At 32.1% G+C, this 23,975-nt stretch overlaps 1 protein-coding gene across 2 annotated transcripts; it reads left to right on the top strand.

The window, feature by feature from the left end:
- Positions 1-5,244: 5,244 nt before the first annotated feature.
- LOC142220664 (acyl-CoA Delta-9 desaturase-like) lies at positions 5,245-22,017 on the top strand. Of its 2 annotated transcripts, none has more exons than XM_075289937.1 (5): positions 5,245-5,360; positions 13,351-13,622; positions 19,610-19,946; positions 21,229-21,414; positions 21,474-22,017. In XM_075289937.1, the coding sequence occupies exons 2-5, from the start codon at positions 13,364-13,366 to the stop codon at positions 21,850-21,852; spliced, it is 1,161 nt and encodes a 386-aa protein (XP_075146052.1). In that variant the 5' UTR covers positions 5,245-5,360; positions 13,351-13,363; the 3' UTR covers positions 21,853-22,017. The 2 variants fall into 2 exon arrangements, with proteins under 2 accessions (XP_075146052.1, XP_075146045.1); XM_075289930.1 differs by having other exon boundaries at positions 5,304-5,461.
- Positions 22,018-23,975: the final 1,958 nt, after the last annotated feature.

Genomic DNA, 23,975 nt, shown 5'->3' with positions numbered 1-23,975 from the left:
ATATGAACAAAAAAAGCTCAAAAAGCGAAAAATTAAAATTTGTTTCCTAGAAGCAAGTACACAAAACCCAAATTTAAAAGAGAATTGTGTCTTAAAAGTATCCTTACTTGTATACTCCGCTTCTTTGGCTCGGAATCAATACCAACATTTTTAAAGTAAAGACAAAATCTTTAGAACCGGGCATGCCTTTTTTTTCAGTGCAGAAGAACTGCTATATCCAACACAATTCTAAATTAGCACTGAGGTTTAGTCCAATCTTTGTAATCACTACAAAATGAAATAATCAAATTTATTCATTATATTAAATGAAATCAAAATTCATTTTAAATTAACGTTTTCTTTCAATTTAACATTATACAATTAATAACAAAGTCTGTAGTATGATATGAGAACGTCAAAACCACCAATTTATCCAGATACTCGATAAAAATTAGCGATTAGCTTTCATAGATCTGACGATAGGACATCTGCTTCTACGCAATTTCTGCGAAAATTCCACAGAAGAAGATTTTCTGCGAAATCGCATAGTCCGATAAAAAAAAAACAAACAAATTATAATATATGAATTTTCATGAAATTCTGCTATTAAATTAAATTAACTATTTGTATTAATTTGTTTTGTTTTTTGTTACAAAATGCATTTAGTTTAGTATCTTTGATGCACATTCGAGACTGTTGTACGAAGTTCATTTATCGTATATGTAATGATATAATGGCCTACACTGAAAAAAAAATATTGTCGTGATGCCAAAGATTTCATGTCCTTACAATACGAATGGAAACTTTGCTTAGCATAGAAGGCGCATTTCTCTGATATAAATTTTTTTTTACGAAGGTTAACTTGACTTTAATAATTCCAAAAAATTCTTCAACATTAATGAAATCGTCTTAAAATTTGTTGACTTTTTGTATCTTGACTACAAAGCAAAAACCATTAAAAAATAGCAGATGGTTTTCAAAACTTTATTCTAAAGACGATTGTTACTTGAAACATAGTATAATTTCTACTTCAGGTCGAGTTGAGAGAAATTTAACTTTTCATTAAAAAATTTTTAAAGGACTTTGATAGCACATTAAGAAAAACAAGTATATACGGCCGTAAGTTTTGCCAGGCCGAATCTTATGTACCCTCCACCATGGATTGCGTAGAAACTTCTACGAAAGACTGTCATCCACAATCGAATTACTTGGGTTGTGGTATCTTCAAACTTCTTAACATCGTTTTATAAATTGTGAGTTAGTCCATGGTCCACGTGGTATATATTAGACAAAAAAGTTATGTATAGGTAAGTCTACAAATAATTACGAATCGACATGGACTTTTGCACGGTACGTAGAGAGCCAGAATTGAAATATGGGGGTCGCTTATATGGGGGCTATTTTGAATTATGAACTTGATATGGACCAATTTTTGTGTGATTGGGGATCGATTTATCTGAGGGCCATATATAACTATAGACCGATATGGACCTAGTTAAGCATGGTTGTTAACGACCATATACTAGCACAATGTACCAAATTTCAACTCACTCGGATGAAATTTGCTCCTCCAAAAGACACCGGAGGTCAAATCTGGGGATCGGTTTATATGGGGCCTATATATAATTATAGACTGATATGAAACAATTCCTGCATGGATGGTGGATACCATATTCTAACATCACGTACCAAATTTCAACCGAATTGGATGAATTTTGCTCTTCCAAGGGGCTCCGGAGGTCAAATCTGGGGATCGGTTTATATGGGGCCTATATATAATTATTGACCGATTTCGACCAATTTTTACATGGGTGTTTGAGGCCATGTATTAACACCACGTACCAAATTTCAACCGAATCGGATAAATTTTGCTCTTCCAAGGAGCTCCGGAGGTCAAATCTGGGGATCGGTTTATATGGGGGCTATATATAATTATGGACCGATGTGGACCAATTTTTGCATGGTCATTAGAGACCATATAATTACACCATATACCAAATTTCAGCCGGATCGGATGAAATTTGCTTCTCTTAGAGGCTCCGCAAGCCAAATCGGGGGATCGATTTTTATGGGGACTATATATAATTATGGACCGACGTGGACCAATTTTTGCATGCTTGTTAGAGACCATATACTAACACTATGTACCAAATTTCAGCCGGATGGGATGAAATTTGCTTCTCTTAGAGGTTCCACAAGCCAAATCGGGGGATCGGTTTATATGGGGGCTATATGTAATTATGGACCGATGTGGACCAATTTTTGCAAGGTTGTTAGAGACTATATGTACCAAATTTCAGCCAGGATCGGATGAAATTTGCTTCACTTAGAGCAATCGCAAGCCAAATTTGGGGGGTCCGTTTATATGGGGGCTATACGTAAAAGTGGACCGATATGGCCCATTTGCAATACCATCCGACCTACATCAATAACAACTACTTGTGCCAAGTTTCAAGTCGATACCTTGTTTCGTTCGGAAGTTAGCGTGATTTCAATAGACGGACATGCTCAAATCGGTTCAGAATTTCACCACGACCCAGAATATATATACTTTATGGGGTCTTAGAGTAATATTTCGTTGTGTTACAAACGGAATGGCAAAGTTAATATACCCCCCATCCTATGGTGGAGGGTATCAAAATTTGGCTTGCGATTGCTCTAAGAGATGCAAATTTCATCCGATCCGGCTGAAATTTGGTACATGGTGTTAGTATATGATCTCTAACAACCACGCAAAAATTGGTCCATATCGGTCCACTTTTACGTATAGCCCCCATATTAACGGACCCCCAAATTTGGCTTGCGATTGCTCTAAGAGAAGCAAATTTCATCCGATCCGGCTGAAATTTGGTACATGGTGTTAATATATGGTCTCTAACAACCATGCAGAAATTCGTCCATATCGGTCTATAATTACATATAGCCCCCATATAAACCGATCCCCCGATTTGGCTTTTGGAGCCTCTAAGAAAACCAAATTTCATCCGATCCGGCTGAAATTTGGTACATGGTGTTAGTATATGGTCTCTAACAACCATGCAAAAATTGGTCCACATCGGTCCATAATTATATATAGCCTCCATATAAACCGATCCCCCGATTTGGCTTGCGGAGCCTCTAAGAGAATATATTGTCTCTAACAACCATGCCAAAATTCGTCCATATCGGTCCATAATTATATATAGCCCCCATATAAGCCGGCCCCCAGATTTGACCTCCGGAGCCTCTTAGAGGAGCAAAATTCATCCGATCCGGTTGAAATTTGGTACGTGGTGTTAGTATATGGTATCCAAATTGAATAGCCCCCATATAAATCGATCCCCAGATTTGGCTTGCGGAGCCTCTAAGAGAAGCAAATTTCATCCGAGACGGTTGAAATTTGGTACATGGTGTCAGCATATGATATCGGTTCATAATCATGGTTGCCACTCGAGCCAAAAATAATCTACCAAAATTTTATTTTTATAGAAAACATTGTCAAAATATTATTTCTATAGAAAATTTTGTCAAAATTTTATTTTTATAGAAACTTTTGTCAAAATTTTAGAATTATTCAGCAATACAAAGTCAAAAATAAAGAGTGAGGACAAGAGTAATATAGTATACAAAATTAAATGTAATGGGGACAAGTCCAACATATGTCCAATGGCATATGTTGGCACTACAATGACTAAACTTAAGACAAGACTTTCGTCGCATAAATCAGACCATAAAGCTACAGACAAGTCGGTAGAACAAAAAACAGCACTGGCAGCTCACTGTACAACAACAGGACACAAGCCCAACTTTACAGACGTCGAGATACTTGCTCAAGAGAATAATCATAGACTCTTGAGATGCTCAATATAATAGATCTCTCTCCTGACAAAAGAATGAATTTCAAAAAAGACACGGAAGAATGCGCCAGAATGTATCGACATATTATAAACAAGCATCAACACAAACGAAGTTTAGTGTACGGTGAATTGCGAAACAAACAGCAGCACAAGATCTCAAGTTAGTTATTTTTCGATAAAATATATTTTCAATAACAATTGTGATTTTTGTGAACATTAAATGTAATTTAATTTTTGTATTTTATGTAGATACAAAATCCCAGAAGATGGTTAGTGGCACTAACCGAAATATTGGAAATAAATATTAAAACAAATCAATAATCGATTGTTTCTATGACCTCAAGCCGAACAAAATTAATTATCAGAATAATCATAAAATAGGTCAACAACACACAATAATACGTAAAATTTTATTTCTATAGAAACTTTTGTCAAAATTTTATATTTATAGAAAATTTGTTAAAATTTTATTTCTATAGAAAATTTTGCCAAAATTTTATTTCTATAGAAAATTTTTTCCAAATTTTATTTCTGTAGAATTTTTTTCCAAATTTTACTTCTATAGAAAATGTTGTCAAAATTTTATTTCTATGTGGTATATATTACGGTATTAGGAAGTTTTAAGATACCTTGCCATCGGCAAGTGTTACCGCAACCCAAGTAATTCGTTTGTGGATGACAGTCTTCAGTAGAAGTTTCTACGCAATCCATGGTGGAGGATACATAAGTTTCGGCCTGGCCGAACTTACGGCCGTATATACTTGTTTTTATTTTATTCAATAATATGCTTTATAATCAACATAAAAAAATATTCTGAGAACAAAATTTAGAGATACAATTTTTTTCGCGTCTTTTGCAAATTATCCTCTCTGGTTAGAAAAATCCCAAAAATTAAAAAAAAAATTGTCCAAATTTAATTAGCTCCAATTCTATGATTTTCTAATTGGAAAAATTAATTTTTTAATTGACTTTGGTGATTAATATTATTCATTTGTGTGATTGAAAAAATTTCAATTAAAAATTAATTGGATCAATTAATTTCGTGATTGTAATCAAAAAATATTTTTTTTCTGTGTAGGCGTGCCAAATGGGGTATGTATCGGTCCATGTTCTAGAATAGTCTCCATATATACCGATCTCCCGATATGACTATTTGGGCTTTTAGAAATCGCAATTTTTAGCCCATATGTTTTAAACTTAAACTTTAGAGGTATTTTAGGTCCACAAACAGGTGTACCGAATATTGTGTGTATAGTTATAGACCCCATTTGTTTCGATCCCAAAATTTTAATTTTCTAGTGGATTTAAAAAACCAAAATGTTTGAATAATTTTGAATAATAAAACAAACTAAGTAAAATACATTGTCGTCGAAAATGATTTGTATACAAAAAAGTTGATGAGAAATAAGCCATACTGATTAATTAGTCAGTCTCGTGGAAAATAAAAATAAAACATCACGAGCAATTTGTAAAGGTATATAGCAAGCGAATAAAATACATTGTTCTTTTTGCCAATTATTTAGTTTGTAACCGATCCCAGGGAAAGTAAGCACTCAGCAAACAAAAAATTTAAAGTTGATCCACAAATATTTTTTAAAGCCCAAACCGGGATTGTCTAAAGTTTGGAAAAAATATCGCCAAAAAAGGTTTGAAAATCCGTAAAGGATAAAAAAGTTATTTTCGAGAAAGTAAAAAAAAGTCCTTTGGAGAAGGTTTTACAAATTATGAAAATTTTCACTTTTTTTTTTTTTTTTGAATGGAAAAAATAAAATCATAAAAACGATAACATCCCCATGCAAAAAAAGGGTCACCCAAAAAGTGTTGAAAATGCTTATTTTTATATCCGAAAGTGGTAAAAAATTGGCGCCGAAGTGATGAATTTAACAAGTTTTTTTTTTTTTGATATTAATAATTTGTGTCATTTTATTAATTCTTAAATGGCACAATTTAATAATATTTTCTCAAAAAAAATGTTAAATCTCTTTTCGAAAATTTATGAATTTTTGAAAATATTAAATATGTATTAACAATTGTAAAAAAATTTAAAAAACATTTTAATTCGTTTTTTTTTGCATTACTTCCACAAAAAAATATTTTATAAAAAATTTCGTTACAGGAGAGATTTTATTAAATATATTTTCATTTTTTTTTAATTTTTAATACATATTTAATATTTTCAAAAATTCGTAAATATTCTAGAAGGGATTTAGCACTTTTCTTTTAGAAAATATTAATAATTTGTGCCATTTTATTAATTCTTTAAGGGCTGTTAACATATATTTGAAATAAAAAAAATTAAAATTATACTTTACAAATTTGATAAAAGCTAGTTATAAAAACAAAAACGAATTCAAATTAAGTACATTTTTTTTACTAAAAAAAAAAAATATTATTTACTAAAAATTTCACAGTTGGAGAGATTGTTTCTTTATTTTTTTTATTCATAAAAAAAGCACTTTCTGAAAAGCAGTTTTTCGTATACGTCATACGTCTTTGGAATTCCCTACCCAACCGAACACAAACTTTAAGCAATGCATCTGTATTTAAAAAAGAGCTTTATAGATTGTATTCCTGATTTTTTTTTTATTATTTGAATGATTGATTGATACTCTACCAGAGAATGAAGCCGACCCATTTTTGTCGGCGGCGGCTAATACTAATTTTTTGCCTCCGGCGGCGGCAGCTTGACGGCTAAGCCGATATAAATTTGTCTTATAGGCGGCGGATTATTATCCATAATAAAATCAATTTGATGTTATCCGAATGGTAATGAGATTAGTTGTACAACTTATCTTACAATCACATTTACACATAATTCAAATGTTCTGAGCAGAGAATGAAGCCGCCGAGTCGCGCCGCCGATTTTAGCCGCCGCCGACCAGTTTCTTCCAGCCGAAGCCGCCGCCGAATATATCGACTCATCTCGACTCATAATTAGCCGCCAAGTAATCAAAAATATTGATTTAAATCAGAAAAATTTATTAATAATTGTTGTATTTTTTGTTAAAATGTTTAACTTTCAACCCAAAATTCATCAGTATCATGTTTCTATAATAGCTTTGCAACCATTTAGCTCAGAAAATGTAAATGAAATGAAAATTTGATTGTAAGTTTTGTTGTACAACTAATCTCATTACCATTCGGATTACCTCAAATCGATTTTATAATGGATAATTGTCCGCCGCCGAATAGACGATTTTATATCGGCTTAGCCATCAAGCCGCCGCCGCCGGAGGCAAAAAATTAGTGTCAGCCGCCGCCGGCAAAAATGGGTCGGCTTCATTCTCTGGTTCTGAGCCAAATTTTTGCAAAATTATTATAGCAACTTAATACTGACGGATTTTGGGTGGAAAGTTAAACATTTTGACAAAAAAATGCAATAATAATAATTATTTTTTTCTGATTCAAATCAATATTTTTGATTAATTGGCGGCTAACTTTGAGTCGAGATGAGTCGACAAATTCGGCGACGGCTTCGACTCGTAAAAACTAGTCGGCGGCGGCTAAAATCGGCGGCTTCATTCTCTGTACTCTACATTTTGTCAGTACATTTTACTGTACTGCTTAAAAAAAAATCTTTTAATCATTTACTTTAAACATTATTATCTGTTTCAAAGATTATTAATGCATAATTATAAGTTCTAGTATAGTCATTTATAAGATTTGAAATCTTGTTATACTAGATATGGCATTGAATAATAAACAACAACAACAAAATCGATAAATAGCTAGAATGTTATGCGTTGATGTCACATTTGAATTTACGCATTGTTTTCTAAGGTGTTTTTGATTGTGGTATAAACAGGCTCATGTTCAACCACCGGTAGAAGCGAAAAAGTAAAAAATTGATAATGAGAAAAAATTAAAGTGTAATAAAAATATTGATAAAAAATAAAAAGTGAAATTGGTTAACAAGTGAAATTGATTTTTTTTTATTTTCTTCATTTAAATAAATGAAGAAATGCATTTATTAAATTTAAATGCATTGGATACGAAAACGGAGTATTTCCGTTCCATGACAAGTCCATGTGCGATAATTAAAATTATAATTATACAATTATTTTTCGAGCTTTATGGACAGATATAGATTAAGGAACATGGTTAATAGAGCCATTGAAAAGAAAACGCCAGATACAAATCTACACACAAAAAAATAACTGCAAATAAATATTAACAACTTTATTTGTATGTAAAATCTGCTGATGCTCAACAAATTTGTCTACTGAATATGAGGCATTTGTTGTTGAAATGTGTTTGTAGATGCTTGACAGAGGAAATAATACAAATATTCTGAATTTTCAACAAATTGTTTTGTTGCGAAAATAGTTGATTGCTATCGATATGAAAACAAAAACAAAAATACAAGACTGGTTATGCGCACATCGCTGAGAACATGTACGAAAGCTAAAAGAAGTATGCGAAGAATACCGTTAGAACAAAATGAGTAATAGCACATGCACGTGTATGATAGCAAGCAAAGAGCTCATTCATCAGAGAATACAGAATAGCATTTATAAATGTCTGTGAAAAATTTATATTTTTCAATTTTGTAGTTTCTTAAATGTGTTTGTTGTATGAGATAATTAATAAAACCATATTAATATCGGGATCAGAGTTATTACAATTCTAATTAACTAGAATATATATCACTGGGCAAAAAGTTGTAAAAATGCTTGCTAGACCCTGAACTACTCAAATTTAAAATCGTCATACATTTACAAAACTGAGTATAGGATTTTCGACACAAAAAATGTTACATGTTCCCCGTCCAAAAATAGCATTTTGATCATATTCCTTCTCTGTGTGTACTTATCTCCAAAATTGTTCCGGCAATTTTGATGCAATAATTCTATCAATTTCAATTTATTTTTTTGTCAATACACCAATAAATTTGTTACAGTCATTGATAGACTCCAACAAACCACATACAAATTTTTTCGTTCAAATTCAAAAATATTTGTTAAGGATTAAACGTAACGTTCAACAACAAATATTTTGTTCTGTTGGATGCTCAACAAATTACTTACAAATTATGTTATTGAGAACACAAATTATTTGTTGCCTTCTGATGGTAACGATTGCTAACAACTTTTTTGTAATAATGGTTATTAAAAGTACAAATTAGTTTGTTGCAGGAAAATTAACAAATTTTGTTATTGGTTTTCCAACAAAAGTTATTGGTTCTCAAACTTATTTTTATCTGTGTATACACGCCTGCACTGTAGATGTTTCGGTTCGGGCGAATGAACCTTTCCACAGCCTTTAGTATAGATCTGGCTGGGAGAGATAACTCAATTTTGGGCCCTTTATGCTAACTCCTTAAGGCCGGTATGCACCTCTAGCGAAATTTTCGGTAGCAAAAATTTATTTAAGTCAACAACAAAAAAACAGGGCTGTGTACACAAATTTTAAACCCGCTAATTGCTTTTAAAAAATTTTAATAAATGTTCCAAATATTCCACAAATAAATTGTTTATTATTTACAGACCTTTTAAAACTTTTACGCACACAATGATTGTAATAAATTAAATGTTTGCTGCCAAAATATGCTTTTGACAACCCTGTTATTTTCATTAGAGGTGCGTACCAGCTTACGAAATTGAACGCTACCGAAAATTTCGTTAGCATAAATAGCAATGCATTTCTTATGGGAATGAAATTTTTCGCTAGAGGTGCATACCGGCCTTTATGGAGAAAACATTTGGGAAATTTCCTCTTACAAATTGAATCATCTTTTCTCCCACTGTACATCATCTTTTCATATAACTTACAAGTCCCTTAATCTTATTTTCATTTCGTTTTGTTACATAGTAATGCAACAACACGAAATTTATTTTTAGAAAGCCAATTTGTTAGAATTCACCTAAATGGTGAACAGTCGAACAATGCTTATTGTTTCTACAGTCAACCAGGGATGGAAAATGCAGTACTATAGAACCTTTTTCAATACTTTTTCACCCTGGTCAGTACCGTAGTACCCCCGCGAATGATTTAGTACCTTTTATGTAGACAGTTTTGATCAGTTTTGATCAGTTTTGAAAAAGACTTTAACAAACTTATTTCCTAATAGTCTCTTACAAATTTGACAAAACAGACAAGTTCATGCGGGAAATCTTGATTTTGTAAAAGTCACAGTCAAAACACGATTTTATTGAATTTCCCTATTGTTTTAGTCGAAAAAAGCATGTGATTCTACATTACGTTTCCTAGATAAGAAGTTATCGATTGCGTACTAAAATAATGGGAACCATTACAGACACGGTCGAAACATGAGACAACAATAATCTACCAACATTTGGAGAAAATCTTACCAAAAACTACAAAGAAATATTATTTTGTAAAAATGTTGTCAAAATTTTATTTCTACAGAAAATTTTGTCCATTTTTTTCTTTTGGAAAATGTTGTGAAAATTTTATTTTATTTTTTATTAAAATTTTATATCTATAGAAAATTTTGACAAATTTTTTTTTTCTATAAAAAATTTTGTCAAAATTGTATTTCTATAAAAAATTTTGTCAACATTTTATTTCTATAGAAAATTTTGTCAAAATATAGAAAATATATAGAAAATTTTGTAAAAATTTCTATAGAAATAACAATTTGACAAAATTTTTTATTGATATAAAATTTAGACAAAAAATAAAATAAAATTTTGGCAAAATTTTTCAAAAGAAAAAATGGAAAAAATTTTCTGTAGAAATAAAATTTTGACAACTTCTTATCTAGAAAGTATTCTTGTGGAAGCGTAATATAGAATCACATGCTTTTTTTGACTAAAACAGTATTGAAATTCAATAGAATCATGTTTTTGACTATGACTTTTACTATAGAGAACGTCGTCAATATTTTATTTCTATAGAAAATTTTATCAAAATATTATTTCTGAAGAAAATTTTGTCAACATTTTATTTCTGATGAAAATGTTGTGAACATTTTATTTCTGATGAAAATGTTGTCAAAATTTTATTTCTGATGAAAATGTTGTCAAAATTTTATTTTTATAGAAAATTTTGTCAAAATTTTATTTCTGATGAAAATTTTGTCAACACTTCTATAGAATATTTTTTCAAACTTTTATTTCTGTTGAAAATTTTGTCAACATTTTATTTCTATATAAAATTTTATCAACATTTTATATCTATAGAAAAAATTTTCAAAATTTTATTTCGATAGAAAATTTTGTGAACATTTTTTTTTATTTATCTACAGAAAACTTATGAAATACCATGAATTCTACCAAACCGTGATTACAATACTACTGTAGTCTTTGTAAGCCGATATAAAACTAAAAAAAAAAACTGAGTAGTTGACAAACAAAATTTTATTTTTTTTTAATTCAGTCTAAAGATGCTCTTGACAATAATCTTCTAATGGAGTTTTTATTGAAATTTAGTGAAAAGTACTTTTTCGCTCAAAAAAATACCTTTTTTGTACTTTCTTAAAAATTTTATTTTCCATCCCTGCAGTCAACTACAACAACATGTAACAACTTACAGAAACTGTTTTCTCCATAAGGAGTTAGCATAAAGGGCCCAAAATTGAGTTATCTCTCCCAGCCAGATCTATAATAAAGGCTGTGGAAAGGTTCATTCGCCCGAACAGAAACATGTACAGTCCAGGCGTGTATAGATTTGTATCTGGCGTTTTCTTTTCAATGACTCTATTAATCATGATCCTTAATCTAAATATGTCCATAAAGCTCGATTAATAATTGTAAAATTACACCCAGAAAAAAGTGACCCCTTCTTTAAGTTAAAATGAACTCATTGCGAAGAAAGTAGAACTTCGTATAGCGCCAAAGACATTTTTATTTGTTTGAACGATGTGATTTTGGTAGAAATTAGGTAGAACGTATTCCATATATTAGTTAACATTTTCCTATATTTATGTACCACTATACTACAGAATGAAAAAATTTAACTGAATTGAAATCATATATGGATTGATTTTATTGAACTTTTTTCATTCATTTGGATAAATCTTACATACTTGTGGTAAACCTTTTACTTCAAAATTAGAACTGCTTATCTTCGTTTTTAAATACAATTTTATTTATTTATATAGGCAATTTTTCTTCAATAAAAGATATGTTTTATTAAATATATTTATTAAGAATCAACATCATGGAACTATTAGTTTATTATTCCACTATTTCCAATTTCCATGAAATGTTATCAACTGTAAAACGTAATGTTTTTCTTCTTCTTGTACCTTTCACTTTTAATAAATTGCTGCCTAACGATTTTGTCCTCCTTTTACAATTTCAATACCTACAAATATAAAAAATCATAAACCAATTTTTTCACAAGAGGTTAGCGTCCTGAATGTTACCTGATGAATGAAGGGGTTGTTATTCTGTTGGTGTTTTCTTTCTTTGTACACCATCACGAATATTGATATTTACGTTTAATAAAACGTAAATTTAAAAAAACGAAAATTTTTCTCACTAATTTAAAATATTTTATATATATTATTTGTTATTTAGTATATTATTTTACTATATTATTTTTTAACAATCTCTCAGTATACCATAACACCGCGATTCCAACTAAAAAGCAACCCACGCGCAAACATATCGATTACATGGATGACAGGTATCTATTCCAGGTAGACAAAAGAAATATAGGAAAATTTCCTATATTCTAACAAATGTGTTTCCTTAAGTTTTGAAAGGATTGAATAATTCTTAGTACGAATGAACTAAAATATTTTTCTATGCCAATTGTTATTCGTATGTATGATAAGCTTTCTATAATAAAGGAAGTCAGAATTATCATTTTATAAGAAATTTTACTAAATTTTAGGAAACTTTGTTTTAGTTTGGCTTTTGTTTATTTTTACGAATGCTTTGTTATCAGTAAATACAATTTTCTTGTTCAGTAGTAAATTCTTATACCCAGCGAAGAAAACAGTATTAGTAAAATTCCATGCCTTATTCTAGTTAATGAACTATTCCTAACTGCTTTCATTTTAGGATTTTTTTATTGAAACAAGTAAATTTTATTATTTCAAACAAAAATTTAACTTAATGGATATAAAATGGCTAAACTAAATTGATGAACATTTTTTCCTTTAGTTTCGAAGACACTTTTTTCTGGGTGTAGATATAATGCATTTGGACGCTAATTGCCTGTTTCGGTATCAGGCTAACATGAATAATAATTAAACAATAAAAAAAAATAACCAAACAATCAATTTTTTAATGATTTAATTTTTTTTAATTCAATTAACTCGAATTGTCCTGTTATTATTTTTGTTTCTCGAATTTTAAAAAGTCAATGGTATGTTTATTAACGATCAACACGAGAAGATTTAGTGAGAGTCTAATGTGTGTGCCAGTCACACTAGTACAGCCCGGGATAAAAATTTTAATTATTGTTGATAAGTTTCTATGCTAATGAACATATTTGTTAGTTTCACCACAAATGATATCAAAACCAAATTTATAAAATTACAAAAAACTGTTTTTGGGATAAAAATTAAATTGCACACTGCACAAAGAATCGTATATAGTCTCAACGAAAATCATTTTAGTTTGCAGAAAAAAATGCCACCACACCACAAAACAGCAAATTACGAACAATTTTCTCAGGACAATAGTGGCACAACAGGCATTCTATACGAACATGAAGCAGAAACATCCGATGGAGCCTTGAAGAAAGACATAGCAGCCTTAACATCTGCCGATTGTGAAAAATTACAAATTGTTTGGCTTAGAGTATTATTTTTCGGTGTATCACATATTGCAGCATTTTATGGCGGCTATCTGGCATTAGTATCAGCTCAATGGAAGACTAATGTTTTTGGTAAGTTCAAACATATAACATATGTATCTATATGAAAGATAATCTAATTTAGTACAAGTAGTCCGATTGGTCCAATTTTTGGCCAGCGTGTATTCTTTTCGATTCTAAACACAAAATGTTATATACCACTTTTTATTGGAAATAGCTATTTTCGAAGTTACGGGCCCGCTGCGATAGTATCTACCGCATACAATCATCCAAAAAGTAATATATTTAGAATAACATGGACCCGGAGAGGTCATGGGTTCGCGTTAGCCCACTTTGGATTCTGTCCATAGGAGAAAGTCTCGAAGCATGGCCGAAGGCCGTCCACCTATCCGCTTTGGGTTCGTATTAGCACACTATGGACTCTGTCCATAGGAGAAAGTCTCAAACCACCTATACGTCAATTTTCAAGGGTCGATATCTCGAAAACTTCGCTCTTCCGACAGAAGTTTTACCTAATATTTTCCCTTTAAAATGTAATATTTTTACCAAAAAAACTTAAATGAAAAATTGCTGTCAGAAAACTATGCTTTTCCGACAAATTTTTTACTTTACATTTCCTTCTCCTACCTCCAACAATTTTTTTGTTTGTTTTTTTTTAACAACTTTTGCTAAAGGCCGGTATGCACCTCTAGCGAAATTTTCGGTAGTAAAAATTTATTTACGTCTACAACAAAAAAAAAACAGGGCTGTGTACACAAATTTTAAACCAATTAATCGCTTTTAAAAATTGTTAATATATGTTCCAAATATTCCTCAAATAAATTGTTTATTATTTACAGACCTTTTAAAACTTTGACAACCCTGTTATTTTCATTAGAGGTGCGTACCAGCTTACGAAATTGAACGCTACCGAAAATTTCGTTAGCATAAATAGCAATGCATTTCTTATGGGAATAAACATTTTCGCTAGAGGTGCATACCGGCCTTTACATTTCCTTCTCCTACCTCCAACAATTTTTTTGTTTGTTTATTTTTAACAACTTTTTTGTTCAATACACTTAAATAATGTATGTTTTACAAGCGATAAAAATAGTGAAAATGTTCAAAAAATCGTGCACCTAGTTGAATATTATTCACTTAAAAAATATTTCCATACCATTTCTCATGATTAAATTTTTTGTGCTAGTGTAACCACTACCTTATAAATAATTGTACCATGATTTTACCAAAAAAAAAGTTGCCAAATACTATTATTTTGTTGAATAAAGAGGAACAGAAATTTGTAAAGAATCTGTTCAAACGCTACGAATTGTCGGCGATAACAAAATAATCGACAACTGTTCAATCGATCACTGGCTACACACGCCGTCCAGACTATAAGATTCCGGATAAACTTATAATCTGAACGTCGCAATAGTGTGGCCAATATCTGGAATATGTCTCGAACAAAAAATGGTAGATTTTCCAATGTTTGGTAGATTGGTAGTACCCTGCCAACATTTTTTGAATTTGGGGCGCTTCTGAGAATCCCCACTACGTCGAAAACAATCATATACGACATCAAAAACTCGTCGGAAAAGCGCCGTCACTATTGAGAAGTTGTACCACGCCAAGTTACTACGAAAAAGTTTCTCATCAGTGCAATTATTAGGTGCCTATTTAGATCAATTTCGAAGGACGCCAATAAGAACCCCTGCAAACTATCAGAAAAAGTGCATTTTAAGGTAATTGTAGAAGAATCATTGTGGTCAAGTAAAACACGATTGTGTAGATGTTTATTGATTTGATTAAACATTTATAATTTCTTATAAATATAACATTTTTCGGTTTATCTCATCACATTTAACATAATTTTTTGCACTAATAAAAGAATGATGTTGAGTTTTAAGTAGCAAGTTACACATTGCAGCGTCTATCAGCCAGTTTGTTTATTTTCGATGGAGACAGCGTGCCTGGAAAAATATTTGAAAAACGATCACTTTATTCTATTTGGAAAGTCGAAAATTGTTCACCATATACCTTTCACAATTTTAAGCGTAATATCTATGTTTTCAGAACTTTATTTCCGTTTTTATTTAAATAAAATATAACAAGCTGGTTGCGCTTGGCGTTTCACAAAAAATAAAATGGCTCTTCTAACAGTAGTGATGGCAAAATACTTTCATGTACATTTTGTACTTTTTGATATGCTTTCCCCATCACAGTTCGCGATGGTTGTGGTTACATTTACGAGTCTGTGGTAGCGATGAGGATGAAATGGAACTTTGAAATGCTGGCAGGGTATTTGTGACGTTTTGGTTGATTTTGGAAAATAAAGGGTGATGCGGTCAAAATTTGGTCAAGGGAAAACGCGTGTAAATCGGTCAAATGGTTTATTTAAAAAATCAAATTAAATTTCTTTTTCAAGTTCAATTAGTATAAAATTCAGGAAAAATATTCAGTTAGCTTTTCCAAATCCGAATTGCCGGGCCTCACGCTTGACACCTTCCATCAGATTTTGTACAGCCACCTTGCCCACCTTCTTCGCCGCAGAAAGCCAGTTTGCCTTGAACTGCTGCTCGTCCTTAGCAGTTTTTGTGGTCTTCTTTAGGTTCCGCTTGACAATAGCCCAGTGTTTCTCAATTGGGCGGAGCTCTGGCGTGTTGGGAGGGTTCTTGTCCTTGGGAACCACCTGCACGTTGTTGGCGGCGTACCACTCCATGGCCTTATTACCGTAATGGCAAGATGCCAAATCCGGAAAGGCAGCAGGCGTTTATTCAAACACTCTTTCACGTAAATTTCTTGGTTGACAGTCCCGGAAGCTATGAAAATGCTGCTTTTCAAGCCACAGATACAGATGGCTTGCCAAACCAGATATTTCTTTGCGAGCTTTGACAGTTTTATGTGCTTGAAAATATATGCTACCTTTCCCCTTCCTTTTGCCGTATAAAACTCCTGTCCCGGAAGCTGCTTGTAGTCGGCTTTGACGTAGGTTTCGTCGTCCATTACCACGCAGTCAAACTTCGTCAGCATCGTTGTGTACAGCCTCCGGGATCGCGCTTTGGCCGTCGTATTTTGTTTATCATCGCGATTTGGAGTCACTACCTTCTTGTAAGTCGATAGTCCGGCTCGTTTTTTTGGCTCGATGCACGGTTGTAGACGATACACCCAGCTTATTTGCGGCATCTTGGAGAGAGAAGTAAGGGTTTCGCTTGAAACTACCGGCAACTCTCTTTGTCGTCTCAGCGGCTTCCGGTTTTCAATTTCCCCCCGATCCAGACTTCCCGGCTGTCGACAAACGTTCCCCAAACACTTTAATTACATTTGTAACGGTTGATTTGGCAACTTTTAGCGATTTTGCCAGCTTTGTGTGCGAGTAGCTCGGATTTTCGCAATGCGCGAGCAAAATTTTGATACGCTGCTCTTCTTGCTTGGACGGCATTTTGACAACTGAAGAGTGATTTCCAAAATCAAAATAGGAGCAATATTCTACACATACACACCTTCAAAATGAGGGGTGTTTTTTTAAATGCAAAATTGAAAGAAATACGTCAAGTTTATATTGACCAAATTTTGACCGTATCACCCTTTATAAATAAATATAAAATTTTGACAAATTTTTTTATAGAAATAAAATTTGGACAAAATTTCTATAGAAATACATTTTTGAAAAAATTTTCTACAGTTTTCTATAGAAATAAAATTTTGACAAAGTTTTCAATAGAAATACATTTTTGACAAAATTTTATATCTATAGAAAGTTTTCTATAGAAATAAAATTTTGACAAAGTTTTCTATAGAAATAAAATTTTGACAAAATTTTCTATAGAAATAAAATGTTGACAAAAATTTCTACAGGAATAAAATTTTAACAAAATTTTCTATAGAAATAAAATTGAAATAAAATTTTGGCAAAATTTTCTATTGAAATAAATTTTTGACAAAATTTTCTATAGGAAAAAATGTTGTCCAAATTTTATATAAAGGGTGATTTGTTAAGAGCTTGATAACTTTTTTAAAAAAAAAAAAAACGCATAAAATTTGCAAAATCTCATCGGTTCTTTATTTGAAACGTTAGATTGGTCCATGACATTTACTTTTTGAAGATAATTTCATTTAAATGTTGACCGCGACTGCGTCTTAGGTGGTCCATTCGGAAAGTCCAATTTTGGGCAACTTTTTCGAGCATTTCGGCCGGAATAGCCCGAATTTCTTCGGAAATGTTGTCTTCCAAAGCTGGAATAGTTGCTGGCTTATTTCTGTAGACTTTAGACTTGACGTAGCCCCACAAAAAATAGTCTAAAGGCGTCAAATCGCATGATCTTGGTGGCCAACTTACCGGTCCATTTCTTGAGATGAATTGTTCTCCGAAGTTTTCCCTCAAAATGGCCATAGAATCGCGAGCTGTGTGGCATGTAGCGCCATCTTGTTGAAACCACATGTCAACCAAGTTCAGTTCTTCCATTTTTGGCAACAAAAAGTTTGTTAGCATCGAACGATAGCGATCGCCATTCACCGTAACGTTGCGTCCAACAGCATCTTTGAAAAAATACGGTCCAATGATTCCACCAGCGTACAAACCACACCAAACAGTGCATTTTTCGGGATGCATGGGCAGTTCTTGAACGGCTTCTGGTTGCTCTTCACTCCAAATGCGGCAATTTTGCTTATTTACGTAGCCATTCAACCAGAAATGAGCCTCATCGCTGAACAAAATTTGTCGATAAAAAAGCGGATTTTCTGCCAACTTTTCTAGGGCCCATTCACTGAAAATTCGACGTTGTGGCAGATCGTAAGTCTATTCATGATGAAATGTCAAAGCATACTGAGCATCTTTCTCTTTGACACCATGTCTGAAATCCCACGTGATCTGTCAAATACTAATGCATGAAAATCCTAACCTCAAAAGAATCACCCTTTAGAAATTAAATGTTGATCAAATTTTCTATAGAAATGAAATTTTGACCAAGTTTTCTGTAGAAATAAAATTTTGACAAAATTTTCTATAGATATAAAATTTTTACAAAATTTTCTAAAGAAATAAATTGTTGACAAAATTTTCTATTGGAAAAATGTTGTCAAAATTTTATATAGAATTTAAATGTTGATAAAATTTCCTACAGAAATGAAATTTTTACAAACTTTTCCATAGAAATAAAATTTTGACAAAATTTTCTATAGATATAAAATTTTGACAAAATTTTCTGTAGGAATAAAATTTTGACAAAGTTTTCCATAGAAATAAAATTTTAAAAAAGTTTTCTATAGAAATAAAATTTTGACAAAATTTTCTATAGATATAAAATTTCAGTAGGAATAAAATTTTGGCAAAGTTTTTTATAGAAATAAAATTGTGACAACATTTTTTATAGAAATAAAAGTTTGACAAAATTCTTTTCAGAAATAAATTTTTTACAAAATTTTCTATAGAAAAAAATGTTGTCAACATTTTATATAGAAATTAAATTTTGATAAAATTTTCTATAGAAATGAAATTTTGACAAACCTTTCCATAGAAATAAAATGTTGACAAAAATTTCTTTAGAAAGAAATAAAAATTTTGAGTAGAAAAAAAAATTGAAACCAATTGGAAAGCTTTTACCATTTAAATTCTATTAATTTATTTTGGCAAAATGGTCCGCTGGTAAGAATTTTGGAAAAATTTTGGTCCAAAATAAAAATTCGTTGTGGCAAGGCTGTTTGTAAACAATCGAATAATTGATGTCCGGTATACACCTCTAGCGAAATTTTCGCTACCAATAAAAACTGCAATATTTTTGCTAACGAATATTCTGTGCAACGCTGCTATCGACTGCTTACATTTCTAGTCTGTTATTGGCACACAAACGAAATTTACGCTAAAAGTGCATATCGGGCCATAGAAGTACACTGTGAAACTGCTTTACCGGTATCAAACGATATTTTCTATAAGGGTCCCCATAAAACTTATATTTTTCCTACACTTTTGGACAAATATCGTACAATATTTTTTTTTTGTATTATGCTAATACAAAAAGTTTTTTTATACATCAAAATTTTATTGCAAAAGAAAAATAACTTTAATGTTGGATTCCTTACAGCTTTTGTGTGTTTCGTATTGGGCACCATTGGAACCACAGTTGGATCCCATCGTCTATATTCGCATCGTTCATTCAAAGCCAAATGGCCTTTACAAATAATGTTAATAATTATGCAGACGATGAGTTTACAATTTTCTTTATATCACTGGGTGCGTGATCATAGGGTCCATCATAAATATACCGAAACGAATGCTGATCCCCATAATGCCAACCGCGGATTCTTTTTTTCACAGATTGGATGGCTACTGTGTAAGAAACATCCTGACGTAGTAGCCAAGTCCAAAACGATTGATTTTTCAGATTTGGAAAATAATTATCTAATTATGTTTCAACACAAGTAAGTATGCTTAACTAGAAGAAGAAATACGCTGTTAATTCCCAATAGGCTTACCTAGAGGAAATTTTTACTACTCATAAGAAATGCCCTGCAATATTTTCGAATGACGCTATTATTAACAGCTTATATTTTTCTCCCCTAATCGCGGGCTTAAACCTTAAGACCGGTATGTACTTGTAACGAAATTTCTGCTACCCATACGAAATGGTTTGCTATAATTGCTAATGGAAAGTCAATATACGTTGTTATCGACTGTTTACATGTCGCTCTCTTAAGATCTTAATAAAAAAGTATTTGCTATAATTGCAAACGGAAACTCAATATACGTTGTTATCGACTGTTTGCATGTCGCTCTCATAAGATCTTACTAAAACTGTGTTACTGGCAGATATATTACACAGTAGGTAATTTCGTTTATTTTCTGGTAAGAAATCTCCGCTACTCATATTTGTTAAGGAATGTTCCTTGAGGCTTTGTCACCGACGGAAAACTGCGTTATTGGCAGGGGTGCTTTTGCAGTTTCGTATGTCTAAAATTTCATTCCGGAGGAAAGTATTCTTTCTTTGGATGTGCCAAAAGAAAGAATACCATGTGTTTCTTATTGGAATAAATGTACACACTCGATAACATCGTTTTAAACGATAGAATAAGACATTTGCGGTATCGATGATTTTCAATATAAGAATGACAGATTTCCGTAAGAGCTACACGCCGGTCTTAGCTTTGCTACCTATAATAAATGCATTTCAATATTTGAAACGAAAATTCAATTTCTAAAACCCGGCATTCACCTTTATTCGCTCTGCATAAGAATTGCATTGTTACTTTTAATACGGAAAAATTCGTGAGACATTTGTTTGTTAAGGTGGGTATTAAGTTCGAGTTTAGCCGCTAAAAACGTAATTTTTTCACGATTACTTTTCTTTAATAATCCATTTTAAGGAATACAAACTTTGTGAAAATTTGCTTTGGGCTTTTCCCCATTAAGTTATAATAAAATTTGCAAAAAATATGTATAATTTCATGCATTTTTCTTACTGATTTAGTTTTCACTTTAGCGATTCTAGCGGTTAAACTCGAACTTAATACTCACCTTTAACAATAAATAATGTGGAATGATGTGAAAATCAAATAGCTTCGTTTTTGAAAATTGAAAATTACAAAAAGTCTTTATCGACTAATTTTTCGATTATATCTCTGAAATAAAAATACATGACAAAACTGCATTATCGGTACACAAAGGAAAGACAAATGAAATCATCAGCCTTTTCCTGTCTTTCAGGTATTACATTATTTTGTCTGTGTTATTTTGCTTCATTGTACCAACTATAATACCAATGTATTTTTGGAACGAAACCATTCAGAACGGTTATTTCGTCGCTGGCGTATTTCGTTGGATTTTTAGTCTACATACGACGGGTACAGTCAACAGTTTATCCCATATGTACGGTAACAAACCCTACGACAAGTAAGACCAAAAACCAATCTCTATATTGTCCATGGTAATAACTTTTCGAAATATTTCAGAGATTATAAACCAGCAGAAAATAAATTTGCCAGTATTGTGACATTTGGTGAAGGTTGGCATAATTATCATCATGCGTTCCCATGGGATTTTAGAACATCCGAATTTGGTTTTTCCTTAAACTGGAGTACAGCATTTATAAGATTCTTTGCCAAAATCGGCTGGGCTTATGATTTAAAAACTGTTTCACCAGAAGTTATCAAGAATCGTGTAAAACGGACTGGAGATGGCACCCACCCCATTTGGGGTTGGGGCGATAAGGATCAAAGTAAAGAAGAAATTGAGACTGCCATCACATTAAATCGATCAGGAGGAAATCAATCATTTATGAACAAACTGTTAAATCAAAATAATAAATCTAAAATCAGAGGTAGATCTTAGTTTCAGATTATTAGTTATAAGAGACCAAAATTTTTGGTAATCAGCTGTTTAAATTTTCTTACAACTAAAAAAATGGCAAAACTATTTTATCGACTTTATATTGAAATGTCCATTGTACTTGCACTACACTATTAATAAAACGTATAATAAATTGATTATAATAAATTGTTTTTATGGGGTAAAGGCCGCTCTGCACCTCCGGTCGAAACTTCATGTCAGTCATGCAATGCTAACGAAAATTCCGTGAGGCGTTATTATCGATTATTTACATTTTTCTCCCATAAGAAATAAATTACAAAACTGTAATATTGATGCGCAAATGAAATTTACGTCGGTGAAAACTACGAACGGGGAGTAAACATATGCCTTTACGGTACCCACACCATTACCATCATCTACGCATGAATTGTGCTCGCTAATCGTAGGTGTAAATTTTCAGTTTATCTCATTGGCAAGAAAGTCCGAACATTTTCTTTGCTCACAAACTGCCCAATTTGCGATGGCTTCTCTTCGGAGAAAACAACCTTCGGTAATTGGCCTCTTTCGTGAAGCCAAAGAATTTCTTGGTTTTTTCTAGGAAGGAATTTCTTCTGCATTGGTGAGCAAAGGCACTTTTTGGAACTTCAATCGCAATAGTCCAAACCAATTTTACTTACTAACTTTGTCAATCTCTTGTATCGATATGGGTCGCAGATTCCCAGCCTGTTTCTGTATGTCGAATGAGCTCTGTCGATCGACTAAAATGGAAACAAACAGCTGAATTTATAACCAAAAAACAGCTGTTTCTATGCATTTCAGTCGATCGATTGAACTCGTTCGACATACAGAAACAGGCTGTCCATAACGGCTGTATACTCTGGGAGGTGGTGAAATAGCTAGATCGATGTCTGTTAAAATAACTCTGACATCCGAACGATTAGAAAGTTGGCACAATTATCTATTTGTGATATAGGTCGGATAATATTGCTAATGGGCCATATAGCCTACACATTAACCAACCCCCAGATTTGACTTCCGGAGCCTCCTTCAGGAGTAAATTTCACCCATTCGGGTTGAAATGTGGTACGTGGTGTTGGAATAGGCTCTCTAACAAACAGAGAAAAGTTTGTCCATATAAGGACATATTTTTATATAGCACCCATGTAAACTGACCTCCAAAATTGTGTTTCGGAGCTTCTTAGAGGAATAAACTGAATTATATGCTTTCTAATAATCATCCAAAAATTGGTCCATATCATTCAATAATTAAACATAGCATCAATATAAACCGACATCCAATTAGATTTGTAGACCTTCATGGAGGAACAAATTTCATCCGCTGCGCATGAAGGCCATAGCCTTCTAATTACAATGGGAAAATCGATTCATATGTTTTTATTTTATTTGTAGACAAAGGTCCCGTTTGACCCAAAAAAAACTATATGGATATTTTTATTACCAAAAGTGGGGCGTTATTATCGATTATTTAAAATTTGCTTCAAAAAAAATGTGCCAACATTGTGTTATTAGTATGCAACAGAGATGGAAAATACAATTTTCCATCTCACTAAAATTCAACAAAATTTCCATTGCTAGATTATTTTCAAGAGCTCCTTTATGCGCCTTGCAGTTTATCCGGACGACAGTGGTCATGTCGAACATATCACATGGCCACATTATAAGTTAAGTCCGAGGGCATAATCGATACTGATGCATGTTTATGGGATCGATTGTCGTATCTATTGGACACACTGTAAGATTTTTTACAAACACAGAAATTCCGTCCGGAAAAACTTATAGTCTGTACGACGCATTAGACTGAATTTTAAAGAAATCAAAATTTTGTTTGTTAACTATTCAATTTTAAGGCCGGTATGCACCTCTAGCGAAAAATTTCATTCCCATAAGAAATGCATTGCTATTTATGCTAACGAAATTTTCGGTAGCGTTCAATTTCGTAAGCTGGTACGCACCTCTAATGAAAATAACAGGGTTGTCAAAAGCATATTTTGGCAGCAAACATTTAATTTATTACAATCATTGTGTGCGTAAAAGTTTAAAAGGTCTGTAAATAATAAACAATTTATTTGAGGAATATTTGGAACATATATTAACAATTTTTAAAAGCGATTAGCTGGTTTAAA

The sequence above is a fragment of the Haematobia irritans genome, chromosome 1, assembly GCF_050003625.1.
Source record: "Haematobia irritans isolate KBUSLIRL chromosome 1, ASM5000362v1, whole genome shotgun sequence".
Taxonomy (NCBI): Eukaryota; Metazoa; Arthropoda; class Insecta; order Diptera; family Muscidae; genus Haematobia; species Haematobia irritans.
This window is presented reverse-complemented; position numbering and strand designations above follow the sequence as displayed.